The 18825-nt window shown below is 27.5% G+C and overlaps 3 protein-coding genes across 4 annotated transcripts in view; 2 read left to right on the top strand and 1 right to left on the bottom strand.

Annotated features, from left to right (window-relative positions):
- The window catches only part of LOC132940483 (cilia- and flagella-associated protein 298-like), a 60096-nt gene extending 50345 nt beyond the window's left edge, over window positions 1–9751 (bottom strand). The window contains exons 1-5 of the mRNA XM_061008126.1: window positions 9197–9751; window positions 7706–7868; window positions 7368–7603; window positions 7117–7287; window positions 6762–6983 (exon numbers count right to left, since the gene is read on the bottom strand). Of these exons, the coding sequence (XP_060864109.1) occupies window positions 6762–6983; window positions 7117–7287; window positions 7368–7603; window positions 7706–7844 (768 nt within the window). The 5' untranslated portion in view covers window positions 7845–7868; window positions 9197–9751. The remainder of the gene's footprint in view (window positions 1–6761; window positions 6984–7116; window positions 7288–7367; window positions 7604–7705; window positions 7869–9196) is intronic.
- Window positions 9752–10367: 616 nt separating this feature from the next.
- Window positions 10368–12419, top strand: LOC132941749 (coiled-coil domain-containing protein 97). Its single transcript, XM_061009903.1, has 5 exons — window positions 10368–10588; window positions 10932–11252; window positions 11322–11494; window positions 11565–11912; window positions 11977–12419. The coding sequence occupies exons 1-5, from the start codon at window positions 10574–10576 to the stop codon at window positions 12209–12211; spliced, it is 1092 nt and encodes a 363-aa protein (XP_060865886.1). The 5' UTR covers window positions 10368–10573; the 3' UTR covers window positions 12212–12419.
- A 1898-nt stretch (window positions 12420–14317) lies between these two features.
- Window positions 14318–18462, top strand: LOC132941750 (uncharacterized). 2 transcript variants are annotated; one of them, XM_061009904.1, is made up of 4 exons: window positions 14318–14418; window positions 14580–14807; window positions 14867–14971; window positions 17466–18456. In XM_061009904.1, exons 2-4 carry the CDS (start codon window positions 14586–14588, stop codon window positions 17901–17903), a joined length of 765 nt encoding a protein of 254 aa, XP_060865887.1. In that variant the 5' UTR covers window positions 14318–14418; window positions 14580–14585; the 3' UTR covers window positions 17904–18456. The 2 variants fall into 2 exon arrangements, with proteins under 2 accessions (XP_060865887.1, XP_060865888.1); XM_061009905.1 differs by lacking the exon at window positions 14318–14418 and having other exon boundaries at window positions 14440–14807; window positions 17466–18462.
- Window positions 18463–18825: the final 363 nt, after the last annotated feature.

Below are 18825 nucleotides of genomic sequence, written 5' to 3'. Positions count from 1 at the left end.
TAATAGAATATTTTGTATTTTCGGACTTTTGTTTGACAATAAGAATGTGCTCGGAGGTTTTATCCAAATTTTTTCAAAACGGACTTTTTGACCGATTACCCGCCTCTGCAGTAGGTACCAGTGTCAGATCTGGCAGAGATGCACCAGGGCCTCAGACTGAGGTTGTTTTAGAGGCCTCGGGTTGATATCCTAGATTTTCTAACTTTATAAATAAACTAGCTGATCCCGCTGGCACTTCGTTGCCCGTTAAATGTACTAATTCTATATGACTCAAACTTTGTTCAATTCGTTATTTAATATTCGGTGTATGGTGTATGGTGTTCAAAATTTATCTTAACTTTTCTGTTGTCCGGAATAAAAATTCTGATTCGCAGCAGTATATTATCAGGTAGGCAATCTACCTGCGGTAGATCGCGGACCCCGTGCTGTTTGTACGTAAGTATATGATTTAACTCTAAAGTATCAAAATTGTACAAAGTTTGTCATTTTTACTTAATTCCACCTTCGGAGGATTAATATGATCAATTAATACAAAAGCCTAACGCAACCGTACTAAAATCAGATGAATAAAAAAAAAACAAATTTAACATTTTTTAAATTAGCCTATCTTCTTCCCAGAGGTCTAATCTACACACAAATATTCATTTTTATCTATACTATAAAATGATAGCGTTTGTTTGTATGTTCGGGATAAACTCCGAAACTACTGAACCGATTTCGAAAATTCTTTCACTAATACAAAGCCACATTCTTTGTGAGTGTCATAGGCTAATTTAAAAAGGGAAGTGATCACCCCCGGTATAGGTGCTCAAACAGGAATTTTGAGATTTACGATAGAAATTTTATCACGTATTGGCAGTGAATAAATTATAATCGTTAATTACTCTACTAAAACGCAACATTTTTGAAAATCCTTTCTTATTGCACGGTGAAAATATGAGAAGAACCTCTATTCCAAATTTCAAGTCCGTACGTTGAGTAGTTTTTGAGATACAGCGATCAGTGAGTCAGTGGTATTTGGATTTTATATGTATAGATAACTAATTATTGACTAACATTATTGGAGTTTATTTATGCCTAAAACTTGCTCCGTGATATCTTCTTTCATTTAAAAAAAACTGCATGACAATTGGATAAGAAGTTTCGAAGCCAAACCGTAACAAAGATTTCCTCTTTTGCTTGATTTCAGTTTTATATATATAGATAAATTACTAATAATATTTAATAACTAAATAACGGTCAAGAAAAAATAATTTAAATAAAATAACCAACTCTTTAATAAAAATTATTTATTTGTACTTCGCATATATACGCTATAGCGTATCATTAGCAGGGTATGCAAAACAAAAAATTGGGCCCTTCACTCTAAAAAAAAAAAAAAAGCCCGTAATAAAATCATAATTAATTGTCATTAAAATATAAGAATGTTTTGGTTATTTTTATAAGAAAATATTTATAGTATTTTGAACTTGTCTACAACTTCTTTAATATAGGCATCAATTAACTCTGCCTACTTAGGCATTATGAAATATTAAATAAATACATTTTCGTCTTCCGTGGCAATTTTATTTAAATAATTAACAAGTATTCTGTGGTGCAAACAAAAAAAAGCCTTCAAGGTGTTATATTGTATATATATGGAGCCTTTCTTGAAGTTGTGCGGGAATACGAACCCCATAAACACACATACGTGCTATAACATTGCTGTAAAATTGTAGTCGTATACCGTGTTCTATGTTAGCGCTCACGTATGGGAGATTACCGTCAAAAGCTGTCACCCCGGGCGTCACACACAACGGTATCACAATTAGTTGGAAAAAATACTCGCCTTTAGAGCCAATTTCTAAATTTGAAAATATACTATACAAACTACAGACAAGGCTAGACAACATTTTTTTAATATTTTAAATTATCTGCCTTGTAAAAATGTCAATAATGTATATCGATATTAATTATGTATATAGATTATAGGTATTTATATACAATTAAATGAAATTCTGAGTTTTTACCACTAGTTATAAACTTATAACTTATAATATACGCCTAAATATGTCAAGCGCATCGTGTACCTACTGTTGTCAGCTACTATAACATAATATATACGAGTAATAACCTCACATGTAGACCCTTAGGTATTCTCGAGGGAATAGTCCGAAAGGGGCATTCACCCCTTCAATATTAATTTTTTTGTCTCAAAATATAAATAATACATGTATAATGTATAGTGTATACTATAATTTATATTGAAATCACCCTCCTCCCTTACCATGAAAATTGATCTAGGGACGTTACTGAGACATTAAGTATAATTCCATGTCACTTAATAAAACGAAAAATAACAAAACAGACTTGAATTTATAGCTACAAGCTACACGAAATGGCAAAAGTGGTGAACTTTTAGCACTGTAACTCGGGATAATAATATTAACCCCAACTGCCAACAGTAATAAATTATAGCGCTTAACGTCACGCGACATTTTGGTTTTTACTGTACACCCTACTCCTCACAAATGACAGTTTGCAACAGAAATTAATTTCTTTTACGTCATGGCAGACTGGTTATTCGGAATATTTTGTCAGCTTATGTAGAAATATTGTTTTATATTATCTATAAACCTTACAAAATAATATTATACAGAACGCGTGTATTGTCTAATTTATTATTCTTCATTATTCCCAGCTTATCATTTCACTTTATTATTTTTCTAAATTCTAGCTAAATCATTGATATTATTATACGTATAATATTCATCGTATTTTAATATACTATTATATATCAGTGCATGTGCAATGTGCATAATATTTTGCAATACTACATGTTAATAACTACGTGTTTATAATATAAAAACTGTTTTCTTTACCTAAACTTTTAGAGGGTGAATATAAATAAATAGGAACTATAATTATTTTTTCTGTAATGGAAAGAAAATGTACTCTTATTTATCATAATCAGATATCTAAATAAACATATTCCATAGAATATCTTAAAAAATATTTATTTAAATTTTCTATAAAGTGCTAAGATATATATTGTTAAATAAGAATTCATAATCAATACATAAAAAATAAATATAAAATGCGTCAAAGTATAAAATGGTTTTATTTCATGAAATATCTAGGTATATACTTTATACACAAACAAAATTAAGGAGAAAAAACCATTTAAGTTATAATTTAACAAGATATTTAATAAATTCCCTATATCTACCAATTACCTAATCAGTTAGTAAAATATCTATAATGAAATAATGAATATCCAAATGAAAAAAAAGTAATACTTTATTCAAATAAAGAATATATTTTCATTTAAAAACCATATTAAATTTGATATGTGCTAATTATAAATTAAAATAAAATATTATACTATATTATGGGATGATTATTTTTTTCATTCACTACTCATACGTAATTTTCTAGGCAATACATAATCATTCAATCATTTGGATACCAATAAAAAAAAAACATGGATATTGTAACCAATAAAGCAAAAACTGCCAAACGAGTGTTGGGGAGGTTGGATCTACCATAAAAAAAACCAAAATATAAAAGGATGCATGAAAAACTTAAAATATTTCGTCTTGAGAGCAAAAATGATATAGACATTTTGACCTAGATTCCATCTCGCCTCTATTATCATATATTATTTACTACTAAATGTACCACCAGTGGCTATTTTCAGGGGGGGGGGGGGGGATTCAATAAGAAGTTAATGTGTTGACTGTAAATTGTCACTGTAGCTGATAAGACGTAGTATAAGATAACAATATGCTCAATTCTTATTAAGAGTGAATAAACTGTAATTTTCACAACATTTTTTGTCAAGTCGAGATTATTCATGATAACCAGCGGTCAGCCACACTATGATTGATAATTTATATCAAAATTGAAAATTTCTGTTTAATGTAATATCTTGGTCATTTTATGATTTTTATTTTGTTATTGTGATACAATAATAGAACCAGGAGAAAAAAATATATTTATTTACCCAATATTTTCGAAAGCTTGCATCAATTAAATTTTTAAAAATGCTTTAAGTTTTTATAAGTATAGTTTGAATTGTTTAATTCATTATTCTACGTTTTTTTTACTTAAGTATAATCATATTTAAAGAATAATGTTTCAGTATATTATTATGGATTTACAAAATGTATAGCCTGTTGCCTGTTGGTACAACAATTCAAACAATTAAAAAGTCCTGAACAATAATTAAAACTTGATAAACTCCCCCGCCCAAAAAAAAAAGTTGTAAATACACCACTGTGTACCACATACCAATTTATTTATTATAATAATGGTGTATAGTGTAATTTATAATGTCACCAAAGTTATAGTCTTGTGGTAATATAGTAGGTATTCTACGTTTCAAATATAGTCAGTTAATAAATAAGTTTAATTTTTAAAGTATTGTATAAACTAGTTATCTATATAATAAAAATTAAATGCAATCCGTTGGTAATCTTATTACTTGAGAATGGCTGAACCAATTTGGTTCATTTTTTTTTTTTAATATTTGTAATAGTCTGAATTAAGTGTTCACGGAAAAAAAATTGGAAAAAATACACAGGCCACATAAAGAGGCTCACTCAAAGATTTTGAGATATACTATGGAAATTGAAAAAGCAAGTAAGTGGATGTCGCTCTACTGTACAGTAGGTTACAAGTGAGTCACTGTAGAATGGATTGTATTAAATTTTAATTCAATGATATCATATCATTGTATACAAAAAACAATTCTGAGCGGAGACGGTTTGTCAGTCTTGATGTTTTATATTTTATTATACACACATTTTTTTTTTTGTTTATTTATGTGGTTGCCATTGTTTACAATAATTATAATCAGTAGAAATATAGAAAATACATTTTTTTATATATATATTAATTTAAAAATAATAAAAATCTTTGGTACGGGCAAGACAGCTAGTATTATATAAAAAGTGTTGTGAGTACCTATTTTTATATTGTTTATATTTCTAAGTATTTATACTATTGATTTCCATTTTTTCATAATGTAGGTATGTGAAAAATATTTTAAATATAAAATTTATTAATTTGTTTCTGAATAGCTTGAATACCTAACTCAATATTTTTTTTTATATTATACTTTAACTATTCTTAATCAGGAATTGTATAGAACAGGGATGACCAGCGATTAGTCGCAAGCCGCACAATATAATGAAAAATAATGTGAAGAGCAAGAGAAGGAATAAAACCTATAATTATATTAGTAAAAAAGTTAAGGTCGAGCCGCATGAGTCTATGACACGTGCTGCGGTTAGGCCACCACTGGACACTGGTATCAAAAAAAGTTATTTTATACAATTTCAAATATAGTAGAATGTAATTTAATTTTGATCTATTTGAACTAAAACTAACTTTTAACGGAAACACATAATATACAGATAAAAATATAAAATACATAAAGGATGAGGCTAGTGAGATACAGTTTGAAAAAAATTATAAATAGATCTGTTTTCAATACTTTTTAAGGACTATTTAAGTCCTATTAGTACTATTTACGTTTTTAAGTTACCTTAACATAAAAGTAATAATTGACTTGAGATTTTGAAGATACCTATATTGAATATAATATTATGTTTATGTTGGATAATTAGAGTAACAATAAAGATGATTAGTTATAAACTATAATGCAAGTGTCCAATTGTCTTCTTTAATTAATGATCTGTTTTAGGATGGAATATAAAAAAAAAACAATATATCCAATATATTCTCATATTATCATAATATTATAGCATAGTGGTCTAATTATATGACATTTACTATAGTATTATAGTATTACCACCCATTATATTAATTTTTAACACAAAAGTACTATAGTAGGTTACTACTTTTCAATAAAATTAACTTTCATTTACTGTTTTTAAATTTTGCCGAATTCAAACATAAACATTACATATTTTATTATAATATTCAATAAATTATAAATTACCACTTATAGATACACATATTTATTTTTTCAGATATTAATGGCTTTGATTCATATACATAATAATATCTGATATTTATATTATAAAAACCATAATGTATTTTATTAACCTAATCTTATTTAACATAATATTATTATTTATTAACAATGAATATTCTTCTTAACTTTATACTATGAACACTAAGACAGTAGAACCAACCAATCAATAAAACAAAGATCGATCAAAATTAGAATTAAGTATCCATTACTAAACTTAACTACCGCAATAAATAATTATACATACTTAATAATGCATTTGAATGGAATTGGCTTAGATTGAAGATGAAAATATTACAGAGGTAAATGTATTATAAATAATCAATGAATGAGATGGATTGAAAGTAATATGTACATAAAAAATATAATATATTTTATTATAAAATAATGGTTTGTAATAATTAATAAATCAAACAGAAGTCTGGAATATTCCCTGTTAAAAATGTAAATAATGCAGTAACATCGCTCAACATTAAAATGTTGAAATAATCACTTAACATAAAAATAATTACTACCATTTAATACAAATACACACTTTGATCAACAGCACTATAAAAATTCATTGTATATAATAAGCACTTCAATTTGATATAAACTATAAATAAACAACTTTAAAATAAATAATATTCATGGATATACCTAAGTATATTATATTATACTCTGCTTAATCTGCTCTATCTTACATAATAATAAAATCTTCAAAATTTTTTACCATTACAAAAAAAACTATATACAATCACAATGTGTACATAAACTAAGTTAGTTAATAAAACTAACTTACCTTTAATTCTTCTTGTTTTTTAAAAGCTTCAGCCATTAACAATTTGCGGTCTTGTTCACTTAACGGTGGTTCGCGGGCTGGTGGTCCGGAACCTGTCTTAGTAAGCTTCAACACAACTTTTGTTTTTTCATTGCGTCCCAAATAGTCCTTCATTTTTTTATTTGGTTCTCGTACTAACTCACGACCAGAAAACCAAAGTTGAGCTACATTTGGTGCAATCACCTAAGTAGGAAGTTCAATACAATTATTATTGAAATAATAATTGAACTAATTGAAATCAATCAAAAGAATACTCACTCAAATACAAAAACTAAAATTGAAGTAATGTAACTAAGAGTAAAAAATGTATTCTAACCTCTAAAGATGCATGAGTCCCGGTAAGATCTTCATTGTTTTCAATCTCAAGTCTTATGTTATCATGTGGTGGTAAATTCATTGGATAAACAATCATAATAGCACCTCTAAGTATATCAAGAGCTTCTTGAACTTTCTTTTGAGTTAATGAAATCTGAGACTGAACCAATTTCTATAAAACACACATAATTTATAAAAATATGGAAGTAATTAAAAAAAACCCCTAAAAAAACGTATAATGATAATATTTACTTTGGACACACAAGCCTTCGCCTCTTCAATTGTTTTAGTCAACACATTTTGCATATTTTCATTAGGTTGTTTTCCATTTCGTCGTCCAATTGGGTCTTTGTGAAATGTGTAACCACCACTTGGTATACATGTTTCACCCCATTTATCAATTAATTTAAGTTCAACAACTTGTTCATCAGTCAATCCGATTATCTCAGGTGGCAACAATGTACCATGTTTTTTAAGTTCTTCCATTTCTAAAGAAAAAACAACAAACAAATTATTAATAATAGTAATGATAATAAAACTAAATACCTAAGCAACAACAATATTCTTTATTATAAGTTAATAATTATTACCACTACAAATTCTGGAAATTTTCAAACGGCCGTTATAGATTGAAGTAATATTCAATGTGCATTCATCAACAGGAGTTTCCAACGATGCTTCATACAGAAATTGACTATCGTCGCCATACTTAACATGAATTAATACCATTTTTATAATATACAACAACACTACCTATAAAAATCAACCATAAATAAAAAAAAAGTATTAGAAATTAATCAATAATTGTAAAAAACATTTATTCAAATTTTAAATAAGTCAAAATATCTTATAAGCCCTACAAAAAACCAAAAAGTATTCGTACCTAATCAGTTATTAAAACTAAGTCAGGGATTTTAGAAAATGATTGAGGTTTGAATTTAAGTATTATAATACATTTATGAAGGAATTAGATTAATTGTATTAATATGAAATATGAACCTACCTACATTGTACACTAAATAAACATTTAAATTAAGAAAAATAATATAATTAAGAATTATTAATATCTAGTTAATAACTAGATAGGTGCATAAAAGTAAACATTATAAATGTATCTCCCCATAATATACATACCTATTATAAGTATTATTCTGTATTTTATTATTTCATAATTAGATTGTGAGTTGTTTTATTTGTATGTTTTAAATTAATATACCAATTTTTTTTTTATTGATCTTAAAAACAACTCGGCAGCAAAGGCCATTAATTTATTTATTAAATAAAACGTGTAATAGTAAATACCTAGGTAGGTATTCAAATTCAATTATTATAATTGAAATTTTTTTGCATCCATAAACCAAAATATTTACAAGTACAACCATAGGTGCAAATTGACTTAATTTTTTGGGGGGACTCCAGCCCTAGGCCATATTACTTAGTACCACAGAATATATAAATTAGTACTGATTACTAGATTTTGAACTGGGGGGACTTGACCGACATTTGGGGGGACTAAGTCCCCCAAGCCCCCTCCCTATTTGCGCCAATGAGTACAATGCATTATTTATTTCTCATATTTAATTTGACAACAAAAAAAAGCTCAATTTCTTAAATTTCAGAGTCCATCTAACTGTATGATCTCTCAATCCTGTCCATTCACAACAAAATTACTAACATTAAATCAATTTATTGTTTAAATATTAGTACGAAACATGATAATATTGTGGAAATAAGAATATTACAGGAACCCCGTTATAATATCTACAAGGTTCGTTAACAAACAATCATTGACCTGAAGGGTTATTTTTTTTTAATGTTTAGAAACCTCAAAAAATAATGATCAAATAAATTCGCTAGTTACATAGAATTTTTTTGCACTCACTTTTTGCAATCCATGTTTTAAAGAAATTTTTGTTTTTAAAACAATATACCACTTATTTAATAATTTTTTTAAGATTATCATACATTTTTTACTAATACCTGTTCTATCAAGTAGGTACTTATTTATTAATGGTAAAGAATGGTGCATGTGTTTCACAAAACTATGTTCTGGATATAAATAACCATTTTAGCGAGCTTACCGATGCTGTAAAGTCAATGGCACTTAATGTTTTCAGAAGAAACGGAGATAACAAATTTAAAACTGTCCCGGCGTTGGCGTGTAACGATTAATGACGAATCCCAGCGATATAACGACGTAGAGGCGCCAAACACAAATATTGTACAATTAAAAAACAAACAAAAAATGATTTCCTTTGTTCGTAATAATTTGTCCGGACATTATTAAAATATACACAAGTACACAGACTGTTGTACACAACACAATGTAAACGCGTTATCAAAATACAACTCAAACCTGGTGCCATGGCAACTACGGTACAATACCATAATATTATTATGATATACGAACCGACGACTATGACGTAGAAAATCGCCGCCGTTTTACCACTGATTGTATCGTTTTGTAATATTGTTTTCACACCCCCCAATTCTATTGCCTCTCGTACTCTCTCGCACCCAACCAGTCAAAAAATATTTTACAATTTTTATGGATCACATCAATCAATATAGTATTGTTTTAATTGTCACCGTACATAAATAAACTCGAATAAACTCGATATCCGATCCCTAAATACTAGATACTACCATGAAACTTTTCGAACACTCGCTCGAAAAAGTGTTCACACGCGTAAATTACAAACGAATAAATACGATGTACCATTATACATTTTATGCAAGCATGACAATATTTATTTTTATGAATACAATTTAATCCTTGACACTGAATTTATATTCAATCGTATTTTTATAATCAATTTAAATTCTAAGTATTAAAACAATAAAACAATATGGGTATGGGACTAAATAAGTACAAGTTTTTCTCTGATATAGACTGTGGACACATCAAAAAATCATAATGAATATTAAAATAAATACATTCAGTTGAAAGAAATTTAGATTCCTCGATTTATTTTGAAGCTAGATTTAATAAATGTAACCGGACTTTTCTTAAAATTAAAACCATATTTTTTTAACACAAAAGTACATCTCCAAAATTCACAGAATATTTTATTCAAGTTTTGAAATGTGTACCTACTATATAATAAATATAAATAAATATAATAAATAATTCTACCACAAACTTATACCATATTATACTTTAAAAGGTCTATGAATAGTGATAAAATGATAACACCTTTATTTTGTTATCATTAGGTATAATCATTATGATAGCAATCAAATTATCGTGTCAAATACAAGTTGTTATACAAATACAACTTAATATTTACAATGTATTATGTTCATTAAAAAAGCTAAAACTGTTATTTATAATACCTGAAATCTAAATTCTGATATTTTTTTGTGTAGTTATTTAGTAGGTTGACATAATTTTTTGAATTATTATAATTTGATACCTATAAATTATATATAAACCGAATAATTAACACAATGCATCAATGATGGACACTGTGGTAAGTTAATACAATACCTGTGTCATTATTATTTAAGAATATCATATAAAATATTATTTAATAAAATTGCTTAAAGTATTACAAAAGTCATTTTTACGTGACCTTTACGCCAATATATAATAATAAGAATGTTATTTTCTTTCAACTAAGGTGATGTTCATGTTTATAATGTACTATAATTTTGAAGATTTTTTTGATGATTTGAGTTTGGGATATTCTAGACCAGTTAGCCATTCCCTGTGCCTGAAATTTTATTTTTAATTACAAAAATGTATTAATAAATAATGTTTAGAATTATTTATATTCTATAAAAATGAGTTATTAATTATTTTTAATTATTTAGATGATGGAAGACCACCAATTAGGTGTCCAAACAATTGATGAAAACTCTAAAACACTGCGAGAGCATATAATTGATCATGTTGTATTAAAAGCTTCAAATAGTGATTTTAAAAGCCAACAGAAAGACCGATCAGAATTTTCACTTGAAGAAAAACGAAAAATCACCGAAGACATTTTAAATGATAGTCACTCAAAGTTTTTATACATCTTTGGTGAATATTTATTAGAAGATCACTTAGAATACTTCAAGTCTGGAAATCATGATAATTATGAAATACATTTTCATCTACACAGATTAAGCCGATTAATAAATTCTAAAAAAGTATATTATGGCATAACATACTTTATAGACAACTTTAACTATTATTATTGATTTAATTAACTTATTTAGGTTATTTGTAAAAATCGACGTTATCAAGCTATGCTTGAACTTCTTAAAGGCGATTACTTTAGTGATAATGAAATGCGAAATAGAGAACCTTTACTTTGGGAACAACTGGTTGGTCAATATCTATCCGAAGAAGAAAAGTTTAACTACGATAATCAATACTTAGCTCAAAATTCGTAATTATAACAAAAACATTTTTATATTTATTTATATATGTACAATATCTATTTAATATATTTGTTTAAGGTTAACTGAAGTTTTATTGGAACAAATTGATCGTGATAATAGAGATGATTTAAAGCGGAAACAACAAATAGAAGAAATTCATGAAGTAGAAGAAGATGATGATAAATCAAATAAACCATCAACGGCTATGGAAGTTCATACACCTTCAGCATTTTGGGGCGAGTATAGTAAACCAAAAATTGACACAGTAAAAATTGGCAAACGTCGATGGAAAGAAGATCATTACCTCAATCTAGAACAGTGTAATAATAAAGAACTAAATGAAAATGAAAGACTCCTTTTATTAAATGAATTTAAATCTCATATGATTCACAAATTTCTTAGTGGTGAAGAAGATTATGATTACAAGTATGAATTTAAAGTTGTAAAATATATATTATATTTGTATATATTAATTTTTCTTTTTGTATAGCAATGTGGATAATAATCCAGAATATGATAACTTGCACATAAAGTCCATCGATGAAGAAGACAAATATTTTGATTCAGAAAGTCCTATTGAAGGAACACCTGTTATAAAAGATGACAGTGATACAGAGAATCCTATAGAAAGTGATGATGAAGAAGATGGATTAGATACCTATATGAATATGCTAAAAAAAAATGAAATTACCGATAGTGTTACAAATAAATTAAAAAATTTATAAAATATTTAACTCCTATTGTATATTTGAATTTGAAATTCGTTCATAATTTTTATCATTATAAAATGGTATTTTAATAAAAATCCTTTTTTTATTTAGTAATTTGAAACAAATTATTGAATAATACAATATATTTAAATCTAATACTATCTACGATTAAAAGGATTTTTACTTGAACAAAGATAAATAAATGAACACTATTACCATTCAATGCTATTACTTTTATAAATAAGTTAAGATGCATTAAACGTTGTTTATAGTAACGCTGATTATAACCATACGTATGCATATTACTAGCATACTGCAGACTTATTTGTATATCTGGGTATTTCTTGTATCTATGTGTTATTATTAAAATAGTGAATATGGGTATTATATAATTTTATTGATATTTAAATTAAAATTTTATTTCTCTTCCCCCGAGAAGATTTAACTTTTTTTATGATATTTTTGGTTCAAAGTCATCACATATAGAGTTAAGTTTATTATTTACAATTAGACTTGTCTTGCCTGGTGTCTTAACATTAAGGATTCCCGTGTGTGATTACATTAATGTCATTGGTACAATAGTACTGCTCTTTTGAAGACCTTAATAACCCAAATGTTTGGTTATTTAAATTATTCTAGAGTTTGAACTTTTAATACCATCTATACATTTACATCAAATTAACAGAAATAAATATTGGTTATAGCACCAATACATATAATATCACCTTTCACAGACATTATTAATTGTTCGTCAAATTCCTAGAACAAATATTCCAATAACGCAAAAATATGTGAGTGGACTATGTATATTACACAATCTAGAATAATTTGCCTAGTATGCCTTATATTCTCCATTTACGTAATTTGAAATTTGAATCTAAATAATACAATATATTTCCTACATTGAAATAATCAAAAAATCATAAAAGGGAGAGAACGAAACCTCATGCTTATTACCTAGATTTTGGACTTGTGCTAAAAAAAAAATAGAAAAGTTGATTTCAACAATTAAATTTATGTCATCATTTAAAAAAAAATTGTATGTTTCATGTTAACAAAGAAATTGTATATCGATATGAAATATACTTTATATTATGTAATAAGTTAATATAGCCGACAAAGTCAAGCTCAAACATAATATTGATACACATAGGTGGTAGGCAAATATAGGACAAAACAAACAAGTACAGTAGGTACCTAATTCTTTCAAAAAAGTAAAAACTCTAGAGCTTCCTTTGTTCCGTGCACTGTTTACAGCCGTATTTAATAATTAACTTATTGTAAATTTGTGGTATGTACATATAGTCCAAACTCCAAAATTTTAATTTAATTTCTGCTTTTGTTGTGAGATAGAAATTTCTTCAAAAATAAGTAAGAAATAAGTTTTAAAATTAACTTAGATTAAAAGTTTGATTTGGGAAATTATTTTAGAACGATTAGTGGGCAGTAGCGTCTTTAATTAATTTCCAATTTAGTTTAGAATTAGCAGCTCTACCTAATTCTAATTTATAATAACTACCTATAAAGCCTATAGGTAGTTAATTTTTGTAGTTTTTATCCATTTTATCGTTTTTAATTGCTCGTTTCTTCGCTAATAGATGTAAATTATCTAGGTATAAGGTATTTCTACAACGAATTGATAAAATAATATCAGTTGATGTACAAGGCTTATTTTTCTGGTTTTTGATAATATTTTTTTAAAATTCCAATCAAAATAAGTCTTATTTAAACTTATTACAATATATATTTCAATTTAGGAATATTGTATTATTATTTCGATAAAATTTGTCAGGTGTCTGTATGACTGTGTCTATTCGGCAGGTACGAGGTACCTCGTTAGTACCTATAGGTACTTCGTGATATTCAACTTAATAGACATTATTATTTTGTAGTGTTGTAAGCGTAAGTACACCTGTCTTTATACAGAATAGACAATACAGTGAAATTGAAAATTGACGTGCTTTTAACTAATTAGAATATATTCTATTCTATTAGAGTTTTAACTTTTACAAATATATTATACTTCACGGCATAAAATATAATAATTGAACACCTGTCCAATTGCTTCAATTATTTCTAGTTACCTATTCAATACCGTGTTTAAATTAATAAAATACACTTAACTAATAAAACGCATATATATATATCAATATAGTATGCACGACCTGTCATTTAATTTCCAGTCAAATTTTATTGTATAAATTGCTCTCATCAAATTGAACGTAAGTCTGTAATACCACAAGTCTAATGAAATTATAACACAACAATGAAATCTAATTTTTTTTATGTTTTGTTTTAAGAGTTACTTTATAAATATCAATAATTTACGATATATATATTTGATAACGGTACCTACGTGCAATGTGCTTGTAATATTTTACAGATTATAATGGCTAAGTCACTATTCATAATCTTTGTGAGCTTCATTTTTTCAACGAGCATTTCATTCGGTGAAGATGCGTGCAGTAACTACGAAGATAAGGATTGCGTTCATCCAAATATACTTAAAAATGGTCACTTCATTAACCAATGGTCAGTTCATTTGCCTGGAATGACCAAGAACGAAGCTAGAAAACTGTTAGAAGATAATGGCTTTGACTATTTAGGAAAGGTGACAATTTTTCAAGTCAATTAAATATGAAGATAAATTCAATATATTTTGTTGTTTAGATAATGGACGGGGTCGACTTGCATCTTGTGACAAAAAAAGGTACACAAGAAAAACACGCCTTACCCAATGAAAGAATAATAGAATTACTTAAGAAACACGATAAAGTTGAGTACAAATATTTATACAAATAATTTATAAATCCATTATTATTATATTATTTACTTTATAATAATTATTTTTTTTTAAATTCTGAGTGGAGTGAAATAGTTTATTGTATTTACAATGATGAGTGTTTTTTTTTTTCTGTCTGTCAGCAACATTTAGTGTAGTAAAAAGGCTCCGATTCTATATCAGCATCTTTTCTGATATAAAAGTGAATCTATTTGGTATTTTTAAGAGGTCAAAATTGAAAATTCCAAATAGTTTTTGGAAGCGTAAAGAAAAACCAAAAAAAGGTGAAAAAATAGGTAAATTTTACGTAAAACCAATTTTTGAAAAAATCGATTTTATTTTTTTTTCGTAACACAAAAACCAATAACCGGAAACCCTTGAAATTTTCACAAAATATTTATATTAACATTTTCCACGAATGGGAACATTTTAGCAATATTTTGACTCTTTTTGAGCAGTGAATTATAGTTCATTTATACAAGAATGTTAGGCTGTCACAACGTTTCCGCTCAAAATTGCTGTTCATATACAATTATTTATCATTATGGAATTCAAATATAACACATCCATACGACATACTCGATAACTACTATACAGCAGAGCGGTACCCACTTGACAATCTTTTTTACATTTATAACTTTTAAAAGATATAAAAACAACTATTTAAATAATTTAAATATTTCGATAATTTATTCTTTTAATATATAAAAGCAATTTTAATACCGCAAAAGCTGTACAAAAAATGATTCTGTCGAAAGATAACATTTTGGCAAAAATATAAAAACAAGAAAATAAATTACTTTATTTTCCTGCAGGCATTATTGTTGGCTTTTCCTTGTTTCGATAAATTGTGATTTAAAATCTGTGAATCCCACACAAAATTAATTTAAGCTATTGATTTTAAATTTACCTTTAAGTCTTGCACATTAATAACAGCAATTAAAGACAGTAATTATACTATGCAAATTTATTTTTTATTGCAGTCTTTTTGTATGGCAATTTGGCATCGTTTATTAATATCGCATTTAGACTTTAATGGGTGACATAATTAATTTTAAATGATCAAAAGAACTAAATCACTATAACATTTAATTTATACACAAAGTTATAATTGTATTTAAGAAAAAAGAGCATTCTATAATGTTAATGCCTACCTACCCACCTACCATTTAGAAAGGATTTACTAAGAATTCCAGAATATTTGGAATACATGACAAAAAAATCCATTAAGGTACTTATATAATATTTTTTCTCATTTTCAGCTCAGTTCGGAATCAAACTATGTATAATGTATATCATCACTTTGTAAGCAATTCTTGCGGACTAATATTAATCAATCCAATTAAACTAATTTAAAATCAATTACAATTTTCTAGTTAAAAATTTAAGCGTAGGTTTACAAAATAGGCGGTAATTGGGTGCAATTATTGTGGGGAGCCGGGAAAGGTTGATGGTTATCATTTTAAAGTATAAAAAAAAAATAGGTACATATCTATCCTCACTCGAAAAATCATTGTTACAATTTCATAATAGTGTATATTACAATACAATTATTTTCTTTATTGTTTAAAAATATAAATGGATATCTGTCATCTCTATATTGTGCATAATGCAGACTTATATCGTGGAGATCGACCGTAGTTTATCCTACGTATTAACTTGAACGAATCGAGGAATGTATAAGATAGTTTTATTTAGTGTATTACAATGATGTACATAATAATATCATTATTAATTTTGTAATCAAGTTTTAGAACAATGGATTTATTCCACTCTTAATTGTTTTGGGTAGTTTCTGGTAGAATATTTTGTCTAGTTTGTACTTTAAGGTAAAAAAAACTTACCAATTATTTTTAATTAACAAACAAAAAACAGCTGAAAATAGGAATATAAAAACCAGTTTAATTTTGTTTATTGTTGTAATTTAGAAAGGAATAATTGTATAAGATTATTATTATTATCGTATGGATCAATATTTTTTTAGCATAAAACCCGACAACCATAAAGATTTTACTAATATTTGGATTACATAGGTATTATCAAAACATTAGTTTACCTATATATTTATATCGAATAATATTTGTTTACTGTAACTGTTCTCAATTTTATATTATTTTTGAAATACCTACGTTTATAGAGACAACTATAACACACATCGTTGCTAATCGCTATAAACAATAATAATTTAGTGGTACCAAAATATATTCTACAGAAATATGCAAGTCAAATTTACTCTGTGCCCTGTGGATAGGTACTATATGGGTAATATCTCTATCGTAGATACGATAGATTATTAGATTTATTATGTATACAATTTTACTGCCCATTAATGAAAAAAGTAACGATAACATTGAATACTATTGATAATCAAATGTGTCCAATAAGTAATATTTTTTTTTATATCGACAGCCTGCCACCACAAAAACGTTTCCAGCTTGGCAAAAGCATCACATACAAACGAATAAACATTTTTGGTTTTGCCTTTAGGTGCATTCGGTCGCACAAAAGCACGTGCTTGAAAACTCGAAGGATGAGGTGATAAATATAATCAACGAGGATAATGTTCGTTTCGAGTCCTTGGATCCCAACACAATCGTCCTGAATGACGGATGGAATAACTTGAAAAGAATAGCTGATTTCGAGGCTGCCGAAGCTGCGATCGCTGCAGCAGCATCTGATAATACTGAACCAGCTGACACTAACAAAAAGATTAAAGCCGATGGCGGCGAGTCTAGTTCAGATAATGAATCTCCGCCCGAGGCGTCGGATCATGAGGGTTCACTGGAATTAGATTTATCAAATGAAGAACCATTGGTAGTGGATCTGTCAAACGAAGGATCAGACGAGGAGATGTCGGATGAGGAGTTGTCGGGCGAGGATACCGTGGATGAGGTGTTGTCGGGTGAAACAGGACTCGATGAATAAGATTCTCCAAGATCTGCAATAATCTTGAGGCATAAATGCGTAATCGCGTATAGCTATAATAATTTATTAAGTGTTTATACTTTTAGCTACTGACCAAATCTAACGAAAAAAATATGTTATTTATAATCTGATTTCTTCAAAATTCTAATTATACATATGATTTTTAATAAATATAAATTTAAAATTATTTAATATATTATATAGTACTAGGTACATTGTAGTAGATCAAAAGTAATATTACAACTGGTAGAAGCAATTATATTATTTAATTTGTATATATTATTTAGTACATAAAAATACGTTCAATTCGTAAAAATTATAAGAAAACTAAAGTGGGACAATTTTAGAGTGGTCTGTCCTTCTTACACTCCGCCTTCGGCGCACAACATACAAAATCTAGCTAATTTCTCGAATCCTTTCTTTCGGCTCCCTAGTGGTCTAAACCATGTCCATAAACGTTTTGACCGCATCCAAGTTTGACTACTTCATTGTCATCAGTTTGATTAGCGTGCAGGTTACATATTCCTTCGATCTCCACCTCTAATGCTTTTCATTCTCTCCTCCATCAATCGCACTGAAATAGCATGTGCTCCGCATCATCCACTTGCGCCTGACAATCAATACACGTCAGTACAATGGTACTTTAATATAAATTATATCATAATATTGACATCTCTGAAATTAATTGTGTTAATTATATTTGATAATAATGGTCAGACCATTAATTTTCTTTGAATAAATTACTTATACATTTAAACAATGTATATAGAATATATTTATTGATGGAAAAATGGTATACTCACACCGAATACGTACAAATATGTGATTTAAGGTTTTATTACACACAAGTCCAGTGTCGGATCTAAGTCTCAGGAGCCAGGAGGCTAGGGTGCAACTAACAATTGGAGGCCCCTTAAATAAA

The sequence above is a fragment of the Metopolophium dirhodum genome, chromosome 3, assembly GCF_019925205.1.
Source record: "Metopolophium dirhodum isolate CAU chromosome 3, ASM1992520v1, whole genome shotgun sequence".
Classification (NCBI taxonomy): Eukaryota; Metazoa; Arthropoda; class Insecta; order Hemiptera; family Aphididae; genus Metopolophium; species Metopolophium dirhodum.
This window is presented reverse-complemented; position numbering and strand designations above follow the sequence as displayed.

Excerpts from the sequence above, each read along its gene's own strand:
- LOC132941749 (XM_061009903.1), top strand. Across the intron at positions 11,253-11,321 it reads GATTAATAAATTCTAAAAAA|GTTATTTGTAAAAATCGACG; the intron begins GTATATTATGGC and ends TAACTTATTTAG. Across the intron at positions 11,913-11,976 it reads GAAGAAGATTATGATTACAA|CAATGTGGATAATAATCCAG; the intron begins GTATGAATTTAA and ends CTTTTTGTATAG.
- LOC132941750 (XM_061009905.1), top strand. The coding sequence starts at position 14,586 with ATGGCTAAGTCACTATTCATAATCTTTGTGAGCTTCATTTTTTCAACG. Across the intron at positions 14,808-14,866 it reads GCTTTGACTATTTAGGAAAG|ATAATGGACGGGGTCGACTT; the intron begins GTGACAATTTTT and ends TTTGTTGTTTAG. Across the intron at positions 14,972-17,465 it reads TACTTAAGAAACACGATAAA|GTGCATTCGGTCGCACAAAA; the intron begins GTTGAGTACAAA and ends TTTTGCCTTTAG.